General features: G+C 40.0%; 1 protein-coding gene across 9 annotated transcripts in view; it reads left to right on the top strand.

The window, feature by feature from the left end:
* LOC6032553 (exocyst complex component 4) overlaps nucleotides 1-21,408 on the top strand; it is a 183,305-nt gene that overhangs the window by 41,829 nt on the left and 120,068 nt on the right. Inside the window, exons 1-2 of one of the 9 annotated variants that reach the window (XM_038262606.1) lie at nucleotides 9,698-9,854; nucleotides 10,384-10,699. The exons of 3 other annotated variants lie outside the window; for them this stretch is intronic. In XM_038262606.1, coding sequence (XP_038118534.1) covers nucleotides 10,646-10,699 — 54 coding nt within the window. In that variant the 5' untranslated portion in view covers nucleotides 9,698-9,854; nucleotides 10,384-10,645. Of the gene's footprint in view, nucleotides 1-9,697; nucleotides 9,895-10,289; nucleotides 10,700-21,408 lie in introns of those variants that run through there. 5 more of the 9 variants (XM_038262608.1, XM_038262610.1, XM_038262605.1 and 2 more) reach the window with 5 other exon arrangements.

Genomic DNA, 21,408 nt, shown 5'->3' with positions numbered 1-21,408 from the left:
GATTCAAAGATTCAAAGATTCAAAGATTCAAAGATTCAAAGATTCAAAGATTCAAAGATTCAAAGATTCAAAGATTCAAAGATTCAAAGATTCAAAGATTCAAAGATTCAAAGATTCAAAGATTCAAAGATTCAAAGATTCAAAGATTCAAAGATTCAAAGATTCAAAGATTCAAAGATTCAAAGATTCAAAGATTCAAAGATTCAAAGATTCAAAGATTCAAAGATTCAAAGATTCAAAGATTCAAAGATTCAAAGATTCAAAGATTCAAAGATTCAAAGATTCAAAGATTCAAAGATTCAAAGATTCAAAGATTCAAAGATTCAAAGATTCAAAGATTCAAAGATTCAAAGATTCAAAGATTCAAAGATTCAAAGATTCAAAGATTCAAAGATTCAAAGATTCAAAGATTCAAAGATTCAAAGATTCAAAGATTCAAAGATTCAAAGATTCAAAGATTCAAAGATTCAAAGATTCAAAGATTCAAAGATTCAAAGATTCAAAGATTGAAAGATTCAAAGATTCAAAGATTCAAAGATTCAAAGATTCAAAGATTCAAAGATTCAAAGATTCAAAGATTCAAAAATTCAAAGATTCAAAGATTCAAAGATTCAAAGATTCAAAGATTCAAAGATTCAAAGATTCAAAGATTCAAAGATTCAAAGATTCAAAGATTCAAAGATTCAAAGATTCAAAGATTCAAAGATTCAAAGATTCTTTCCAATACGTTTTATGTTTTATTTCAACAATAATGTTCCAACGTCATTCAAGTTAGAAGTGTTAAGAGCAAAGCCCTCCTCCGCGAAACATGGCATGAATAGTTAAGGTGCATGCAGATGATGGCAAAAGAAAAGAAACCTGCTTCTTAGTGACTCTTTCTTGAGCAGCTGGACTGGTTTTTATCAGAATACTCTCGCGAACACCAGCCCCGACGTCACCGTGTGTATTGTGTGGATGTGTGTTCTTTTAGAGTGCTCTCGCGCATAATTCATGTATGTGTGCTTGTGTGTGCTCCCATTGGAGAATGAATGGAAAATGAGCACCCAGTCAAGCAGGATGCAATGAGGCACACACAATGGTTTCAAGAGACCCTCCTTTTTGACGCGGGGAGATCCACGTGGGTGTCGAGTTCAACGGGGGTGACGACCTCCCGACCCACCGTCCGTCGACTCCAGGAACCCACTGTATGTATGTGTGTGTGTGTGCTTTTGTGTGACGAATGGCGCCAACCAGCATCAACATCGTTACACAGGAAACATATCTTGCACATTCCTAGCAAGGGGTTGAGGCATGATTCTCCTGGTGAAAATGTTCAAAACTCTCGGCGGACTAGTGGTGTTTGTGACGTTTTGGACCGTTGCACCGACGACGATGATGGCCGCCGCGGTGTAACCGGATAACGGGGGTGACCCGTTGAAATGTAGAAGGCATACAGGAGGATTAGAGTTTGGTGCTTCCTCTTTTTTTTGCCTCCCCGGGGTGGCTTGTAATGTTTGTGTGGGAGTTTGTAATGTCACCTGATCTTGAGGACCTCCTGTAGAGCTTTTTCAGAATGCTTGGCGCATTTGGAGGAAATGAGGCCCATGTGAGGAAATTTAATAACTGTTGGAATTTCGGGGTCCCCCTCTCCTCTGAAGAGGTACAGATTCTGACATATCTGTGACCAATTGAGAATTACGACGGAACGTGACCGTTTCGATACTTTCGACGTGACTGATGATAATGAACCGGTTGTGGGAGTGTTCTTTGTTTGTATCATGTAAGCACCAAATGGCTTTACATGGTAAGTATCTTTTGGAAAAATATGATCGCAGAATAAATTTTATTTTTTTTTGTGACCATAAATTTCGATTTCTACTCCAAAAGTGCCAACTCTACCTAAACTGAATCCTTTTTTGAGCATTTCAACAATATTTTTAAAAATCATGTTTATAAAAATAAAAAAAAGATTGGATTTTGCTTGCATTTCTACAATCTATTTTTAATTCAAAAACAAAATATTATTTTATCTATTTAAAACATCCCTTGGTTAAACAAACCCCGAGTGGTGTCAATGGATACAAACACTTCAAAAAGTAGTAAGACAACGATTGTAGAAAAGTCGCAGCAACTCCGAACGGTTTACTTTCGTCCTGACTAATAATTAGTTTGAAGTGAATAAAAGATGGACTAATTAACTGGAAAAAAACTCAGCTTCTGGACTGTAAAATAATAATTGTTTAGAAAACTAAAATTTCAGTCAGGATGAAAAATTAACTAAGATTTTTGCTATGGTTTATTTTTAAGGGCTCTCATGAATTGTTTTACGTTTGAGCAATTCTAGCTCAAATTAGGTTTTTTTCTCGTACTTTTGTATCCGACCCTTTCCGATTTCAATGAAACTTTGTAGACATGTTATCCTAGGCTTACATAAGCCCTAAGTTGCACTCTAGAATGACATTTGAGATGGGCGTATATTCAGCAATTCCACACGAAAACAGCATGATTCGAAAAAAAGTTCTCCGATCGAGCTCAAAATTTATCTGGGGGTTCCTTGGCCGGAATAATTCGACCCATATTTTTTTGTTTGGCCATTAGGGTGACCTACGCCGTGTTAGGGTGGTCCGAAAAATGGCAATTTTCGTCCACTTTTTTCAAAAAATCATATCTCCGTGCCGTTTCATCCGATTTTTGTTGTTTTAGGCGCTAAAGAAAGGTGATTAGTTTGGCTATTTGTGAAAAATAGTAAGAAGTTCCAAAAATCTACCTTAACATTTGAAAAGGTCGTCAAAATCAAAATCAAATTATTCGCTCTACAGCATTGCCTTGGCGTTCTCGATTGCGAGATTTCTACTCGAAACTAGGTGTCCGAAGGCTTGATTGTTGAGGCAATTGCAAACCTCTTTTTACACCTAAGCTTCCATCCACCCCGGGATTCGAACTGACGACCTTTGGATTGTTAGTCCAACTGCCTACCAGCGACTCCACCGAGGCAGGACCCAGGGAGACGACTCCTACACCTGGATTGAGCTAACGACCTAACCTCTAGGTTAGACCGGGGCCAACATTTACTTCCCCGTCCGACGGAAGGCGTGATCAGACAAATCTCGTCTCGAAAAATGCCACCGGGACGGGCTGGGATCGAACCCAGGCCGACTGGGTGAGAGGCAATCACGCTTACCCCTACACCACGGTTCCCGGCAAAGGTCGTATGAAAACTTAAAATGTTGTTTTGAAGGTCTCGAGACCAAAGAGCCTATGTCTGAAAATATTTTTATCAGCTTCCTCGGAAAGTTTTACATGACATATCAAAAAATGGTGAAGTTATTTTTTCAATACACAGAGATACGATTTTTTGAAAATAAAAACTGTGTTTTTCGACGTGCCACGCGCAAAAATGGGAAAATTACGAAAACGGAAAAAATCGACTTTTTTCACTAAAACTGCGATAACTTCAAAATTTCAGCGATGTCCTATACATGATAGGGTACCAAAATTTTCGTAATTGAAATACGCAATTTGGACGGGCTTTCTTACAATAATACATTGAATGAAAATACACGCCAATTCTATTAAATTTCTCGGTTATTATGCTTAAAAGTTAAATTTTAAGATGCTGTCACCTTGTTTTTCGTTATATTTTTTGAGGATTTATGCTAAGATGTTACAAAAAGACTCGAAAAATGTAGGATAGTATTCTCTCCTAAAATTAAAAAAATCATTTACTAAAACTGTTTTTTAATAGTTTAACGGTGCACATCAACTAGAGCTTTTGCACCAAGATTTTTGTTACAGATATTTTAGTATTTTCGAAACTACAGGAACTATTGATATGATTTTTTTTAAATTCATCCTCCAAAGTACTGTCTACTTAGCGATTTACATCGAAATTTGCCTATTTTTACAATTAGATTTTTACAAGATTGGGTCCGTATGTTTGTCAATTTTGGAATTAGAAGACAACAACTTCCTTGGTTGCTGTGCACCCTTAAACGTCAAAAACTTCAAAAATCGATAGTGGGAATTGATTCTGCAGACAATTTTACATAAAAGTCTCTGTATTGACCATTGTCTTTAGTCCAATCCTTGTGATGTTTCAGTGGTTTAAAAAAAAAATGTTGATAAAACAGGACTTATTCCATTTTTTGTCCATTTCTATGTGACAGACTTGATTTTCCAGTCTCGTAAATATTTTACTGGAAAGCTCGACCAATTTCCCATATATTTTTCTTTGGTCTCTTTTCAATATAACTCGTATTACTATTTATGTAAGCGAATTTGCTATCTAGGCTGCTACCATCCACTTCAATACACTGAGAAAAATATTCTATTTTCAGTCATGAGCAATGGATTTATGATTAGATCTATGAGCCTATATACATTCTCCAACTTATAGGAATTTTCCCTATAACTTTGCTGTTGACGATCAGAAAATGTCTTCTCAAGATAAAGGTAAATTCACATGCCCATTTTGTATGACGATCCCGAAAAAATAACTACTAAAATTTTTAAGAGAATATGTTTGTTCCCATGAGTCTTTTTCAAATCATAGGCTAGACCCTCTTTTTGCAACCCAACAAGCTAAAGTTATTTATAATGACTCGGACACTCAAAAAAAAAAAAAAAAAAACAAAAATGTTCAGAAATGATATGTAAGGTTTTCGTCATTTATTTTGAAAAATGTAAGTAAATGTGGCGTAGCTTCTGCGAAAATAAAAAAAAAAACAGAATCAATCACCTAATAAGTGATATTTTACTACTTCCATAAAGCATCGTTCGCCCCCCAATAAAATTGTTTATGCTGCGTTGTGTACACCAAAAACAACTACCGGGGTCGCCCATGTTTGTAGCTTCTCGCCGGTGTCGGTTCGAGATGCATTTCGCTGCGAACGACCAATAAACTTTTACGATAATGACATGCACAAATGTCACAAACAACACTTGTAAGCCCTGACCCCCCCCCCCCCCCCACTGGTGTAGGACATTAACGCTTTCCGCCAACACATGGATGATGGCCCCCTGCGAACTTTACATGCAAATAATGTGAATATGATTTTCAGTTCATCAAATCTGAAAGCTGTAAATTTCAATTTGCCCTCTGTTCAGCTATATGTTTTATGTGCTTTGTGGCGAGTATTGAATTAACCATTTCAATTATTTAAAATTAAATTGATCGTTGTTTTGCAACGCAAAATAAAGCGTAACTGCTTAATTCCATGGGACAAAATCTAAACATTATTCAAAACATTTCATGCCATCTAATAAATCTATGAATTTTCAACCAAAATTCCAACAGTTCGCTTTGCATTCCGGTGCACAAAGGAAACTAAAATCGTCCCGTTGGCCCCGTATTCGTGGTGTGAAATGAAGTTGTGTAGTTTATCCCTTGAAACACACGCACACCATCATCAGCTGGCACAAAACACGAACCCTTTCGAAAGCGCCCTTTTCCAACTGAGAGAGGGACTGATAACAAGAGAAAGAGAGAGTGAATTTTCCAGTGGAAAGCTAAGAGCGCGGGAAACTTTTGCATTCCACTTTGCTATCACTGAAGGGGGGTTTTGCTACACTACCACCCAACTCGTCTTTGGAGGGAAATTGCGTTGACTCTCTGGATTTTGGGGCGCTCTCTTGTTTTGGTGGAGTGCACTGTGGGTATTTGAACTTTTTTGGTTTTACTTTCAGACTAAGAACTATTAAGTTTACATTTTTGTCCATCTTTGAAAATTTTATTTTAACAAATATCCTTTAGTTTTTTTTAAATATTATCTTTTTTTAACACTGTTGTTCCGAACTAGGTCCTGTTTTTCGATATTTTTTCTGCCCACAGAATTTAACCAAAGCGTCCAAATATTGAGTTTTGTTCATTTATAAGGTTTCAATTTTCGCAACTGTTCATACATAATATATTCAGACGGATTTTCTGATCGATTTGTTGTCTTGGGCAATGTTGTCGATATTGCATAGGGGTAATTCTCTACCTCACACGAAATCGGGAAAAGTTGCCCCGACCCCTCTTCGATTTGCGTGAAACTTTGTCCTAAGGGGTAACTTTTGTCCCTGATCATGAATCCGAGGTCCGTTTTTTGATATTTCGTGACGGAGGAGCGAAATTTTAAAATGATTTTTTTTGTTATAAATAAAAATGACCCTTCTGGGTCAATGTAGATTTGAAAAGTACTTTAAATTTCCCATAAAATGACATGTTCCAATTTTTTTACAGTCAAGTAACGGAAAATGGGAGAATTTTTAAAACTTTTTTAGTGTTTTTTTTCGATGAAAAATATGTTTTTTTCGAAATTCTGAGTACGCTATCAAATCGGGCGTCTAATTTTACTCAAAAGTCCCTTTGACGCCAAATTTCTATCTCATCACCGTTTCAGACTGCAAATCATTGAAAAACACCTCTTTTTTCGCATGTTCAAAAATGGAAGGGGTCGTACCGCCCCTCCGTCACGAGATATCAGGGACGTGAAGTTACCCCTTAGGTCAAAGTTTCACGCAAATCGAAGAGGGGTCGGGGCAACTGCTATGTGAGTTGGCGGAGAAGACCCAACTATGATTTAAAGTGAAACACGGGGCAATTTGAACGCCTCTTTCAAGGTTTTTGATCAAACTATGATATTTTCTGCGAAAATAGACCATTTTTTTAGTAAATCGCAAATCGCGAGTTCTAAACGATTTTTGGGAATTTTTCGTTGCATCAAAACATTGTTTCTGAGGCAAAAAACTATGGAAATCCGGGTGAGCCCGAAGGTTTTCGCCACATCGCCTTTTTATGGGACACACACAACACGGAGAAAAAATAGTTGAGGGATTTGAACACTTTGTTCATTGAACACTTTGTTCATGATTTTGGGAACTCTTTTTTCTCCGTGTACTTTAACACTGAACAGCGAAACTTGGAATAGTCATTAGGGTGGGTTCGGATTTTGAAAAGTACTCCGATCAAGTTCTGGTGTGATTCCCCTTGTAGGGCATGTTTTCCCCAGGCCAAACCAAATTAGCTGAAATTTGGCGTGAGAGTCCCTATGGATATTACCCATAGCGACTCTCACGCCAAATTTCAGCTCATTTAGCCGAATCGTCTGGAGAACAACTTTCTTGAAAAGATCAGGTCGATTCGTTCAACACTCATCGGGCTCAACGGCAATACATCCAGGATTTTCGGAACCAACGGTTTTCCTCAGAAAAGCATAATATTTTTCTTACCATGCTATGAATGCTTGATGAACACCAGGACGCCATATGTCAAAAAGTTTGACATTCGCCAAAAATCCATTTTCAACTTAGTTTTGATCTCTAAAAAGCATTGCACAGTGGTAAAAAGGGCCCAAAAAATTACCGCAACATGGTTTCGAACAAATCATCGGTTGTTATACACCAAAAGCTTTGTTTTTGCACCAGGATCAAAAATCTCATGAAAAATCGCAATGCACGGACCCGGGGCCAGAGTACGGGCCACCGGAAGATCCGGATTTTTTGGAATTAGTATCAGATTTATCCTTTTGTGAACCGGTACGCTTTCTTCTACCATGAATAGTCATCCAAAACAATCATTGAATAATATAAAATACCATACGACCCATTGGAACCGGTTCCACCGATCCCCGGTGGCCACATCCGGAACCGCATTAGGAAACAGCGTGAACCAGTCATGTGACGTTGATATGTCGCAAGAGTGGTTTCAGGAGTTTGTCAACTTTGATCTTCGGATGTAGCCACCGGATAACCTGCGAACCGGTCAAGGGGGCAAACATACAACTAGAGGATACTCTCCATTCAAAATCAAGAAGTTTGATACGTCACATGACTGGTTTACGCTGTTTACTATTTTAGCATTGGAAATAAGAATTTTTAAATTAAAAATATCATCATTCTGCGTGTATCCTCCAGAGCAAGCAGCAGTTAAGTGCTCAGAGCTCTAAAAGTTTTTTGTCGAATTTTCCGCCGTAATCGACCTTGATTACCCGCGAATTTGCTCCACCAGCATGCCGAAGGCCGGCCGTGGACGTGGCAGTTCGAGTGCGGCCTCGAAAAACCCGCGAAGTTCGTCTACCGGCCGAGTGCAAAAAGGTAAACAAAACAACGCCGCCGCGTCGTCCGCCATCGCGCAGGGGAGCGTGTGCGCTGATGGATTCAATCCGGAGTTATTACACGCTAATTATCGTGTCCAGGATCGCAGCCCTATAAGAAACAGACTCCGCTCAGGTACTTCCGGCAATCTGTCGACCGGTGGCGCATCAACATCCGCCAACATTCCTACCAGTAACAAGTTGGCGAGACTGAGTGACGAGGAAACCAACAACAACAATACCGACGGTAGCAGCACTACCGACGACGACGACGACGATGGACGTGCACGCAAAAAAGGTAGTACGACAAAAAAAGATAATTCTCCAAAGGAACGGCGACCACCTCCAATTTTTGTTTTGGATACGTTGGCGGACGATGTTGACGAGTTGCTGGAAGGCCTCCAATATAGTCTGAAGGGACACCTCTCGGGTGCCGGAATAACGCCACGGGAGATAAAAGTGCTCTCGCGCAAGACAACAGTCACAGGTACGCACACTCTGTACCTGTTGTACTTCGACCGCGGCACCGTCAAAATCCAAGACCTGCGACGGACTAAGGCGTTGGACGGTTTTTGGGTAAATTGGCGGTTCTACTCCAAAAACCCAATGGACGTAGCGCAATGCCACCGTTGCCAGAAGTTCGGCCACGGCTCGCGGAACTGCAACCTCCCGCCCCGCTGCGTGAAGTGTGGTGAAACACACCTCTCGGAGAAGTGTGCACTGCCGTGCAAGGCGGTCTTGGGGGACAAGGCAGAGCACACCAAGGCGCGCATTAGGTGCGCCAACTGTGACGGCAACCATACCGGTAATTACCACGGATGCGTCGCGCGCAAGGCGTACCTCGAGGAGCAGGAAAAGAGGAAGAAGAAAGCAGCAGCATCCCACCCTTTTCAGCGGAATACGAGCGCAACCGTTCCTGCAGCTGGACAGCGTACGGTTCCCGTAAACAACCCAGCGTACCCTCCTGGATGGGGGCGATCGTTCGCCAGCGTGGTCGTTGCCGGTAGTGGTGATGCGGCCCAGCAAGAAGTAACCGGGGAAGATCTATTCACCTTGCCAGAGTTTTTTGCTCTAGCGGGTGAGATGATGACGCGGTTCCGGACCTGCCGTAACAAGGTGGAGCAATTTTTGGCCCTCGGGGAGCTAATGATTAAGCACATCTACAATAGATAAAAAAAACTGTGATCTAGTTTAAGCTTTTTCTATTTCTATCCCCTTTCCTTTGCAATTTCGGTAAGTTTTTTCTTACTTTTGGTAATCTCTTAGTCATAAGCAATAATCGTTCCAAAATGGATTGAGATTTAACACACAGTTGAAAGGAACTCCAAAACTCTGTTATGTACTGCGAATGAACTAATTGTAACATGATTATTCACTAATAAAACCGAATTGAATTGAATTGTAAATATAAAATAAAAAAAAAGAGAAAAGCCATTATAATTCGAAAGAGACATAGACCACCAAAATCATAAGCTTCCAACTCCCGTTGTGCCACCCTCTCCACGATCGTCCGTATTTTGAGGAGAGAGAAGCCATACAGTGCACACCTCCACCCACGGTCCTCCGCAACCCCATACCGGCGGGACACACCGCCAGGATTGATAAAGAGGCGCAAAAGCCCGTCGCCCGAATCGACGTCGACATCGCCTTCGGTCGGTCGGTCGGTGTTATCTATGCAGGAGCACCGCCTCAGCTCAGTTCAGCCTAATCGCTCAAAGTCGCCGGATCGGTTTTCCAGCTCTGTTCAAAAAAGTTGAATTAGTGCGTTTGCGTTGCAAATCAGCATCGACTTAGTACCTGGTACTTAGTGAGAGAGTGCATCAGAGGGAGACAAAACAAGGTGCTTTTGCAGCATCGGTCTTTGTTTTGAGGATAATTTACGAGGGTTTTTTTTTCCCTCCAAAGTTTTTTCAGTGAAAAGTGTGCGAAATTGCGTCGTGATTTTCGTTTTTTGGGAAATTGGTGGAAAATTTAGAAAAAAAAGTGAAGAAATCAAAATCGTCGAAATCAAGCTAGAAAAGTGCACAACCAAAATAGCACGAAACCGAATTCGATTTTGTTTGTTGATTTTTTGCGCGCTAAATTTGCCCCATCAATTCACCTAAAAGACGGCACGGTTGGTCGTTCTCGAATCGCGTGTGCTCCAAAAAGTAGTGCGTATTTTCCGACTTTTCCACGGTTAGTGCGTGCACGCACTAACGAGTTTTTGTTTTGTTTGCCCTGGGAAAACAATAGCTCGCGCTCGAAGGAGGAAAAGTTTGTGTTGAAGGGTAAAATTGATTGGATTTTCCGGGCGATTTTCAATATTTGTGTGATTTTTTTTCCAAAGTGACGTGCTGTGTTTAAGGTCGGCTCGAAGGCCAAACGGAAAAAAAAATAAATAAATATAAATTTCGTGTGAAAGTGGTGCTGGGCTGGGAAATTAGATTGTGTGTTATTTAATTTCTGCAACCGGAAGCCGGAGTGAGGTCGGAAGTTGGGAGTTGGGAAATTTTATTTGTTCGAAAACGAAGCCCAGGAAAAACACGACGACGACAACATCGGGCTAAGGAAAAAGAAGCAGCAACGACAACACAAACAAGCAAACCAGCATGGATAAGTCGAAAGTGAATGACACTGCAGCGCAGCCAAAGAGTGGTGTGCATGTATGTATGCTTTTTTTTAGTGCTGTCCCTCTTTTATGCGATACCGACTTGTCAACTATGGCTTTTCAAGCCACCCCTCCGCTCGCTATCTCGCCCCTCTGTGAGGGGTGGAAATATGAGGGAAAACGTATGCAATGTGTATGGTGATGTATGATTAATGAGCTTCGCTCGAATGAGCTTTAAAGATTGGAGGGATTTGTGTGAACGAAATAAGGATTTCCGGCTTTGATTTTTTGAATGTTAAAATTTTGTCAAACATATCCATATTTTTCTCCATTTGCCAAAAATAAAATCACGGATTGCCTCATTTATATATTTTAAGCTTGGTTTGTTGATATTTACATTCCATAAACAGCGTGTTACATGTACAAGAGGCGATTTGAACCATACAAAAATGATTTTGAAATTATAGTTTTTCAGCACATTCTACAGCTAGATGGGGCAAGACGAACAACCCGTTGGGGCAAAAGGATCATTGCATGAAAAATAATGTTTATTTGCTATCAACTGAATAGTAATCTTTTAAATAATGTATTTGAATCTATTATTTTGTTTTTAAAAGAGATAACAATATCTTAATATCAATTTGAACGTTTTTTTTAAACTTACTTTATTCGGAAGATACATGATATTTTTTTACAATATCATTTTATTTTTTGAGGAAAATTTTTCTTAATAATTTTTTATCAGTTTTGATGCAATTCTTTGTATTTATTTCCCAACAAGTGGCAATTTCGTCACACTAAATCCATACGGTACACTTGTCCCACCAAAATAAAGGGTTTTAAAAGCTTCTATCAAAAATTACCAAATCATAAACCGTTCTCACGGCGTGTTTTCTAGAAACAAACTTTTCATGAAAAATAGTCATCGCTACTTTTAAATGTGTCTATAGGTAATATGTCAGGCGATTTGGGACGAGAAGAAAGCAGCGCGGGACAAGTGGCTGCTGCACAACACCCGTGGGAACAAGGAGTCGTACAAACAGTTGCGAAGACAGCAAACCCATCTCTTTCGGGACAAGAAGCGCCGCCTGGAAGAGTTGGAGTGCCAGGACATGGAACAGCTGTATCGCTCCAACGAAACGCGTAAGTTCTACAAGAAACTTAGTCAATCCCGGAAAGGCTTCATGCCGCGGGCCGAAATGTGCCGGGATAAGGACGGAGGCATCTTGACGGACGAGCGCGAGGTGATCGAAAGGTGGAAGCAGCACTTCGACGAGCACCTGAACGGCCCAGAGGCGGAGTACCAGGGCGACGGGGAAACGACGTCAGCGGTATGGTGGACGGCGGGGACGAGCCAGCACCCACGATGAGGGAAGTTAAGGATGCCATCAAGAAGCTGAAGAACAACAAAGCAGCGGGTAAGGATGGTATCGGTGCTGAACTCATCAAGATGGGCCCGGACAAGCTGGCGGCCTGTCTACACCGGCTGATAGTCAAGGTCTGGGACACAGAACAGCTACCGGAGGAGTGGAAAGAGGGAGTAATATGCCCGATCTACAAGAAGGGGACAAGTTGGAATGTGAGAACTATCGAGCCATCACTATTCTCAACGCGGCCTACAAAGTGCTGTCGCAGATCATCTTCTGTCGTCTGTCGGAGCGAGCAAAGGATTTCGTTGGGACGTACCAAGCCGGTTTTGTGGAGGAAATCGACGACGGACCAAATCTTTTGCTACGCCAAATCCTCCAAAAGTGTCGCGAGTACCAGATCCCGACGCACCACCTATTCATCGATTTCAAAGCCGCGTACGACTCGGTCGATCGCGAAGAGCTATGGAAGATCATGTACGAGAACGGCTTTCCGGGAAGCTGATCAGACTGGTGAAATCAACGATGGATGGTGCACGGTGCAGCGTGAAGATTTCGGGAGCGATGTCCGACCCGATCGAATCGCGCAAGGGACTGCGACAAGGCGACGGTATCTCCGGCCTCTGTTTCAACATTGGGCTTGAAGGTGTCATGAGGCGAGCGGGCTTCAACATGCGGGGCACGATTATCAACCGGTCCAGCCAGTTCATCTGCTATGCCGACGACATGGACATTGTCGGCAGGACGTTCGAGGAGGTGGCTAAGCGGTACACCGAATTGAAGCGGGAAGCGGATAAGGTTGGATTGAAGGTGAATGTTGCGAAGACGAAGTATCTGCTGGCAGGAGGAACCGAGTCCCTTAGGGCTCGCATAGGACCGAGCGTGACGATCGACGGCGACGAGTTCGAGGTCGTGGAGGAGTTTGTGTACCTCGGATCATTGGTAACGTCGGACAACAACTGCAGCAGAGAAATTCGGAGGCGCATCATCACCGGTAGTCGTGCCTACTACGGACTCCACAAGACCCTACGGTCTGGTCATCTTTCCCGGCGTACAAAGTGCACCATGTACGAAACGCTGATAAGACCGGTCGTTCTCTACGGGCACGAGACGTGGACGATGCTCGAGGAGGACTTGCAAGCGCTTGAAGTTTTCGAACGGCGAGTGCTTAGGACGATCTTTGGCGGCGTGCGTGAGAACACTGTATGGAGGAGAAGGATGAACCACGAGCTGGCGCAACTCTACGGCAAGCCAAGTATTCGGAAGGTCGCCAAGGCTGGCCGGATCAGGTGGGCCGGACACGTCGCGAGAATGCCGGACGCGCTGGATGCGCGCCAACCGAACCAGACTATCAATCCGGTGAAGTTGGTGTTCAATTCGGAGCCGGTTGGAACGCGGCGGAGGGGGGCGCAACGAGCAAGGTGGTTGAACCAAGTGGAGGAAGATCTGGAAAGTGTGGGAGTTCCGCAGCGGAATTGGAGAGAAGCAGCCCAGGACCGAGTTAGATGGCAACGCATCTGGAGACAGCTCATGACCCGGAGGTTGTACGAGCAGTAAAAGTAAGTAAGGTAATATTCTCAGCTTTCGAATGTTTCTAAGAGCGAAATCATTAATCGAGAAATTTCTGAGATATCTATTTCTCAGGTTTTGCCTTCCTCACCTTACTGAGGAAAGGCTATAAAATCACTCGAAAACTGAACTTCTCAATTAGACCTCCTAGACCCACCTTCATGTACACCTATCGACTCAGAATCAAATTCTGAGCAAATGTCTGTGTGTGTGGTGGGATGTTGATCAAAAAATTGTCACTCGATTATCTCAACATTGGCTTAACCGATTTTGTCCGTTTTGGCGTCATTCGATCCGTCTTGGGGTCCCATAAGTCGGTATTAAAAATTATGCAGTTTAGTTAAGTACTTCAAAAGTTATGCTAAAAAAATGATTTTAGCAAAAGTCCGAAGATTGTAAAAAGGGTGGTTTTTGTAAGAAACCCCGGCATGTTATACATTTTTAGAAAGGTATTTAAAAGACCTTTCCAACGCGTCCAAGACATTGAAGATCTGATAACCCTATCAAAAGTTATTACCACTTAAGTGTTATTTATGTACTTTTTGGAAGCCGGATCTCAGATATCATGATGAAAACGTTGTCCGGATCTATCATGCGACCTATCGTTGAACAGGTAATCAAAAGACCTTTCCAACGCGTCCAAAACATTGAAAATCTGACAACCCTATCAAAAGTTATAAGCACTTAAGTGATATTTATGCACTTTTTGGAGGGCGGTTCTCAGATATTTTGATGAAAACGATGTCCGGATATATCATGCGACCTGTCGTTGGATAGGTAATCGAAAGTCCTTTCCAATGCATTCAAAACATAAAAGATCTGCCAACCCTATCAAAAGTTTTAAGCACTTAAGTGTTATTTATACACTTTTTGGAGGCCAGATCTCAGGTATTTTGATGAAAACGTTGTCCAAATATATCATGTGACCTATCTTTGGATAGATAATTAATAAGCCATTCCAACGGGCACAAATTGAATTGCAGATTTGACTACGCTATCATAAGTTGTAAGCACATAAGTGCCCTGAAATAATAATGAGATGAATAATTAGTCAAATTGATAGAACACTTAAAGGTCCGCCCTATTTTGGATAGCATTACCTTTTAAATGTGAGGAAGGCACCAACCACCTAAGGGTGGATTAAGTAATGTTTTTTTGTTTTAAATTCCTTCATTATTTATTTTAAACTTTTGAATAACAGTTCTGGAAACTTGTCAAATTATGCGTTTTATGTGTCATTTATTCATCAAAATGTGCAAAATAAGACAAGAAACAAATCGCTGAACATTTTGAAAATAATGTCATCACCTCCGTGTACGCACGAGAGCAAGCAGCAGTCAAGTGCTCAGTGCTCTATCGTTTTTTTTTTTCGAAATTTTTCGCCGTAGTTGATTGTGATTACCCGCGAGTTTGCTTCTCCAGCATGCCAAAGGCCGGCCGTGGCCGTGGCAGTTCGAGTGCGGCCTCGAAAAACCCGCGAAGTTCGTCTACCAGCCGTGTGCAAAAAGGTAAACAAACAAACGCCGTGTCGGCCGCCATCGCGCAGGGGAGCGTGAGCGCAGATGGAATCGACAAAAAGTATCTACATCCCGGATACGTTCCGAGATCACCAGTGCGAACCCGTTCCGGTACATCCGGTGCCACGACCAGTGGCACATCAACATCCGCCAACATCCCCATCAGGAACGAGTTCCAGATGCTGAGCGACGACGAAGAAAACAACAGCACTACCGACGACGACGACGATGACGGGCATGCACGGAAGAAAGTGTCGACGCCAAAAAAGAACAATTCTCCAAAGGAACGTAGACCACCTCCAATTTTTGTTTTGGACACGTTGGCGGACGATGTTGACGAGTTGTTGGAAGGCCTCGGATATTGTCTGAAAATCGGTAAGTCGTCAGTGCAAGTTTACACATTTGACGAAAAGAACTTCGACCTGGTTGTGGAGAAATTGAAGCGTCAAAACTTCAAGTTTTACACATTCGACCCCGTGCAGAAGACTGCCGTTAAGGTCGTTTTGCAGGGGTACCAAGACCGCCCGATCTCCGACCTCAAGAAGGACCTCTCGGGTGCTGGAATAACGCCGCGTGACATAAAAGTGCTCGTTGTACTTCGACCGCGGCACCGTCAAAATTCAAGACCTGCGGCGAACTAAGGCTAAGTACGAGCGTAACCGTGCCGGCAGCTGGTCATCGTACGGTTCCAGCGGACAACTCAGCGTTCCCTCCTGGATGGGGGCGATCGTTCGCCAGCGTGGTCGCTGCCGGTAGTGGCAATACGGCCCAGCAAAAAGTTACCGGGGAAGATCTCTTTGCTCTGCCAGAGTTCTTTACTCTCGCAGGGGAGATGATGACGCGGTTTTGGACCTGCCGTAACAAGGCGGAGCAATTCCTGGCCCTTGGGGAGCTGATGATCAAGCACATCTATAAAGGATAAAAAACTGTGATCTAGTTTTAAGCTTTTTCTATCCCCTTTCCCTTGCAATTTAGTAAGTTTTTTTTTAAATTTTTTTTCTTACCTTTATTTACAAGCAATAACTGTTCCAAAATGGATTATGATGTAACACACAGCTGTAAGGAACACCAAAACTCTGTTATGTACCTCAAAAGAACTTATTGTATCTTGATTATTCACCAATAAAAACCGAAAATAATGTTTTAACTGAGTTTTGAATATGTGTGATTTATTCAGGAAAATCAAGAATAAGAAAACAAAATAAGAAAATGCACAAAATGTGCGCATTTCTCGAGTTATTATGCTAAATGACGAAAATTGTATTGTAAGGCGTCATTCATAAAGTATGTCACGCTAAAATCGGCCAAAATTGATTGGTTGATGTGATGTGGTTCAAACTTGGTGAGGTCCTTCTATATCGCCAAAGAAGCCATTTTGTGGAATTCGGACATTTTGTTGCCAATTTTTTATTTATCCTATTTTTTACAAAAATTCAGATCCCCAAAATTCGTAATTTGAGCCACATAGAAGTTTTGGCGAAAAATTTGCGCCGAGTGGAAAAGTTGTCTGCTTTGGAAAAAAATATAAATTTTAGTTAAACATTTTTTGGATTAAGTTTTTCATGTAAAATCAAATTTTCAATCGATAAGTACTTTACAGATTTTTTGATAAAGTGTACCGTTTTCAAGATATAGCCACGGAATGTTTAATTTTAACTAGAAAATTTCTGTTTTTCGATTTTTTCTTAATTTTTTAATTTTAGAAAAGTTAAGAAAATTTCCAATCAAATTTCCATAGAGACATAGAAAATTGGACCTATGGTTGCTGAAATACGATGATTAAAGAAAAAAAAGAAAACAAAAGTTTTTTAAGTCTCATCCAAACATTCCCTCATTTTCTAATGCCGGTATCTCAGCAACTAATGGTATAATTTTCAATGTTAAAATATTAAACATTTTTGAAATTTTATGATCTTTTCAATTTTTTTTTTGAAAATTTGGAAATCAAGACATAGATTTTAAATGGACATAATATTGATTGTTTGGCCTTTTGTGAATTATAGTCTTTATTCCAAAATTAAAAAAAAATACGAAAAGGTCTTAAATTTTACAAATGTTTAATTTTTAATCATTGAAAATTGGACCATTTGTGCTGAGATATTGGCATTAGGATGATGAGTGAACAGTTGTCAAAATTGTATGGAGACTTGTATGGATAAACTAATAACACAAAATGATTTTGGTCTTAGCGAAGGCCCCCACAAAGTTTGAGCCTTATTATAAAATATGTCGAAATCGACCAATTCCGTTGAGAACTACTCTATGGTAATTAAGGATAACACGCCTGTTGAAATATAATATCTTTTATATGGATGTATACCTTAATTATTCAATTTGCTTTGTAAAACTTGTTAGTTTTCGTGAAGCTATTATCCATTCGCTAGAAGACGGTGATTTTGGTGGAATGCAGACTAGATTTCGTCATGTGATGTGATAATTGCACAAGTTGTCTAGGAATTGATAATTGGGAATAGACCCAATTCCACCTGAACCAGATTCTCACCACCATGACATTCGTCCATTGGAAAGGGATTTCGAAGACGGAAGAAGTTGATGCTCCAAATGTTTAAGGGGATGAGGAAAAATCTCCATGGTATCCCCAAGAGAGTTTTGCTTAGAGTTAAACGGATTTTTGGAAGGTATAAGGTCTAGGATACGCTCTAAGTATGCATTGCGATCATTGGCATGATATTTTGTTTTGAGATACTATTGCTATTGAAATTACTAAAAACTAAAATATTAAAATAGCTTACGCCCTTTTCCGAGCCACGTAGCCTTAGTGGTAACGCTTTCGTCTCGTAAGCGGTAGATCCGGGGTTTAAATCTCGGCTCGGACCAACACAACTGGTGATATTTTCCCTTCTGGATGTGATTGCTTAGTAAAGGGATATGTATCACCACTAACTGGACCTTAGGAAGACAACCTATGGAATGTTAACATTAACCTAAACATGTTAACATTAAGTTGATTAATAAAACAGTCACTTAATTCGCTTTGTAAATGCCGGCTCCGATACTCTTCACGGGTGTTCCCCACAGGAACAGGGAAAGATTTATTTTACCTTCTCAAATGTCATTCAAAAGTGCAACTGGCCCTATTTACACAAAATTGGCTTTAAATATCTAGGATAACATGTCTACAAAGTTTCATTGAAATCGAAGAAGGTCTAGCATAAAAAAATACCTGGAAGTGTTTTGGGATGGAATTGCTCGTGTACAAAATTATTTAAAATAAATGTTGACTATTTTTAGCATCATATCATTGCCGGATTGAGTCTGTAAGGTCGACAATTATGGAATAAGCGGACAACAACTTTCTTGGTTGCTGTGCAATATTTTTTTATTTGAAACATAGTTTCATTCAATTCAATTTTTATTTATACAAAAAGCAGCAACTGCCAAATGCATCGCCAAACACACTGACAAAACTCGTATCCCATGGCAGTTTTCCCGCTCATAGTCGCCGAAACAATGATGAGTAGGGTTAGTGAAATTTCACGATTTCGCGGACAGCGTGAAATCCGCGAAATTTGGCTTTTTCCGTGAAATCCCGTTAAATTTCATGTTTGTGTGAAAATGTAACAATTTTTCTCAAAATAATTTATCAAACTCAAAAAAAAAAATTAAAAAAATCTTAGGAACTACTGTACAACTAAGCGAGTGAATACCCTGGTAGTGATTTTTGATGATTTCGTGAAAGGCGTGAAATTTATGAAATTTTTCAATTTTCTCAAATCATTTTTTTTAATAATAACTTAATAAATATTTCATTCAGAAAGACTATTTGATTACATTTTATTATTTTTCAATTAAAAAGCTTGAATATATATGTAATAGGATGGCTCGAGATTGTCGATTTTTCAGAACATATTTTTTCTGTTGCTTTTACGCCCCTCAACAACTCCCAAAATTTGGGAGTGATTGGTTGCGTTCACACTTTGCGCATAGCATTTCAATTTTGTATGGGCATTAGTATGGAAACCCCTCTTTTACATTTTGATTTTTATCATTTTTATTTTCCACTAAATTTTTCAAACTAACACAATAGCGTACAAATTGAGAAAATTCTCTAAAACTTTCCCCAAGAAAGCATTTTGCTATCTTGCTCCTGTCAAAAGATACAGCGTGCTAAAAACTGGTTTAAAACTTGTTTTTTTTTGCTCGGAAATCACGTTTTAGACGTTCCATACTAATTCCCATACAAAATTAAAAAGGCAATGTGCAAAGTGTAGACGCAACCAATCGCTCCCAAATTTTAGGGGGTTGTTTTGAGGCCCAAAAGGCATAAAAAACTTTGTTTTGGTTTGATTTGATATTTTTTTTATTATTCCATATAACGACAAGCCAGTCTAATATGTATGTCAAGTTGATATGAACCATTTGAAGAAATGTTCAGATTTTTGAGTTTTTTTCAGAAACCAACTAAATTTAGTAATATTTTCATTCGCTGTATTAAAAATTTTACTGCTATTTCATTTGAAAGGTATAGTTTTGAAAGAAATTAAAAGAATCAAGCTTTGTTTTATTCAAAATAAAATGAAGAGTATTTTTTATCTTTTGAATCACATTTTAAAAACATATCAAATTTTTTGGGCCTGTTTAATTTTAACGATATTTGTGTAATTGGCTGGATGATTCCCGTGAAAATTAAAATATATCACTTTTTTGTTTTCTTTTCTCACTTAGAATAAAATTTCGATTTTGCTAAAAATTACATTATTTTTGCAAATTGATTTTAAATTAAGTTTTTAAAGTAAGCTAAAACCCTTAAAAATATATTTAATGGGATAAATGTCGCAGAAAATTCTTTTCATTTAACTCATTTTGACTAGACAAAATTTTTAAATCTTGCTTTGATATGATAAGCTTTATTAGTCGAATATTAAAAGAGCAGTTCAGTACATGAGAATACGCGTGCCATACATTTTATTTCAAAATGTATATAGAGCCCATCCATAAACCATGAGGATTTTTTTCTAAAATGAGGATTTTTTTTGTTTGCGTCGCTTCAAATTTAGTAACGATTTTTTAGTTTATTGAAGAAAAATATGTAATGAAGCATTAAAAGTAGTTTCCAAGATTTAAACATATGATTTTCAGAGTTATTTCAACATTTTTCTAGCTCCGTGAAATTTGCGTGAAATTTGGTGTTTTGAAATTGAGGTCCCCGTGAAATTTGCAATTTTCGAGCGTGAAAAATCACTAAGCCTAATGATGAGCATCGATTTTTCACCTTTCCCCGTACCAACCGATCGTGTAAAGCTCGTCCCCCCCTCAATTTGTGCGAGCAAGCGTCATCAATCACTGCCCTGTCTGTCGACGAGGGGGGAAAAGCGTGTGTAAACTTGGCAAAAGCTGCACTGCTGCGACGATCATCGTACCGAAAATGTTTGATTTGCATATCTCTACTTGCGCGAGATGACGACGCCAAAGTTTTCGGCGACGACACTCTCAAAATCACTAATTTGGTCATCGATCATTTGCGGTTTTCCCCCACATCCCTTCCCCCTTTAGGAAGAAGCAATTACATCGCAATTTTGACGCCCACAGCCGACAGAAAAACTAATGGGCCATTGTTTGGAGATCTAATTTCATCCTGCGGCGGCGCACGGTTCGAGAACGCCAAACTTAATTGACCTCAGCCGCCAAATTGTGGTTGTTTGGTGGGAAAGTGGAAAAGTTGAGCGTGTACCCAAGCTACGGGAAAAATACTCCCCGGAGGCTAATTTGGAAAAGGGCCGGCAATATTAAATCCATTAAAATGCCCTTTTCGAGCCGTGGGAGTTGGTTTTACGTGCTGTTTGCCACAAATTTGTGATTTTTCGCGGTTTATCCCTTGGCTTGTCGAAAGAAGGATGTTCTTTTAGTTGAAAAAGCGTAAAACATCCTGAAAACTGAAAACATTACCAGATTTTCACGTTCAACAAATCTTTACATCACCAGGTTGAAAGCACAAGCACAAGCTTTCCTAACCAAAGAGCGGACAAATTAAAAACAAACGCGCATATTATATTCTGTGTGCTCAAGGGGCCGAACAATGAAAGCTTTGAGGGGAAGCACAAAAAAAAATAAACTGGAGCAGAAAGGATGTGAAAACGAGCTGCTCTTGATGTAATACTTTCCGGAAAATGAAGTCAAATTTGCGGGGATGTGGTTCTTGTGATTTAAATTTTTAACTTCAGAATTATGTTAACTGGGAAAAATGACTCGATATTTTTAATCAGTGAAGATCATGAAGAGGTACCTCTAAAATAAAAATGCCAATATGAATTTGACTCCTGAAAAATCCTATGAAATTACTCATTTGTGCT

The sequence above is a fragment of the Culex quinquefasciatus genome, chromosome 3 (genome assembly GCF_015732765.1).
Source record: "Culex quinquefasciatus strain JHB chromosome 3, VPISU_Cqui_1.0_pri_paternal, whole genome shotgun sequence".
Taxonomy (NCBI): domain Eukaryota; kingdom Metazoa; phylum Arthropoda; class Insecta; order Diptera; family Culicidae; genus Culex; species Culex quinquefasciatus.
Note: the sequence above shows the minus strand (reverse complement) of the source record. Positions and strands in the feature narration are given on the sequence as shown.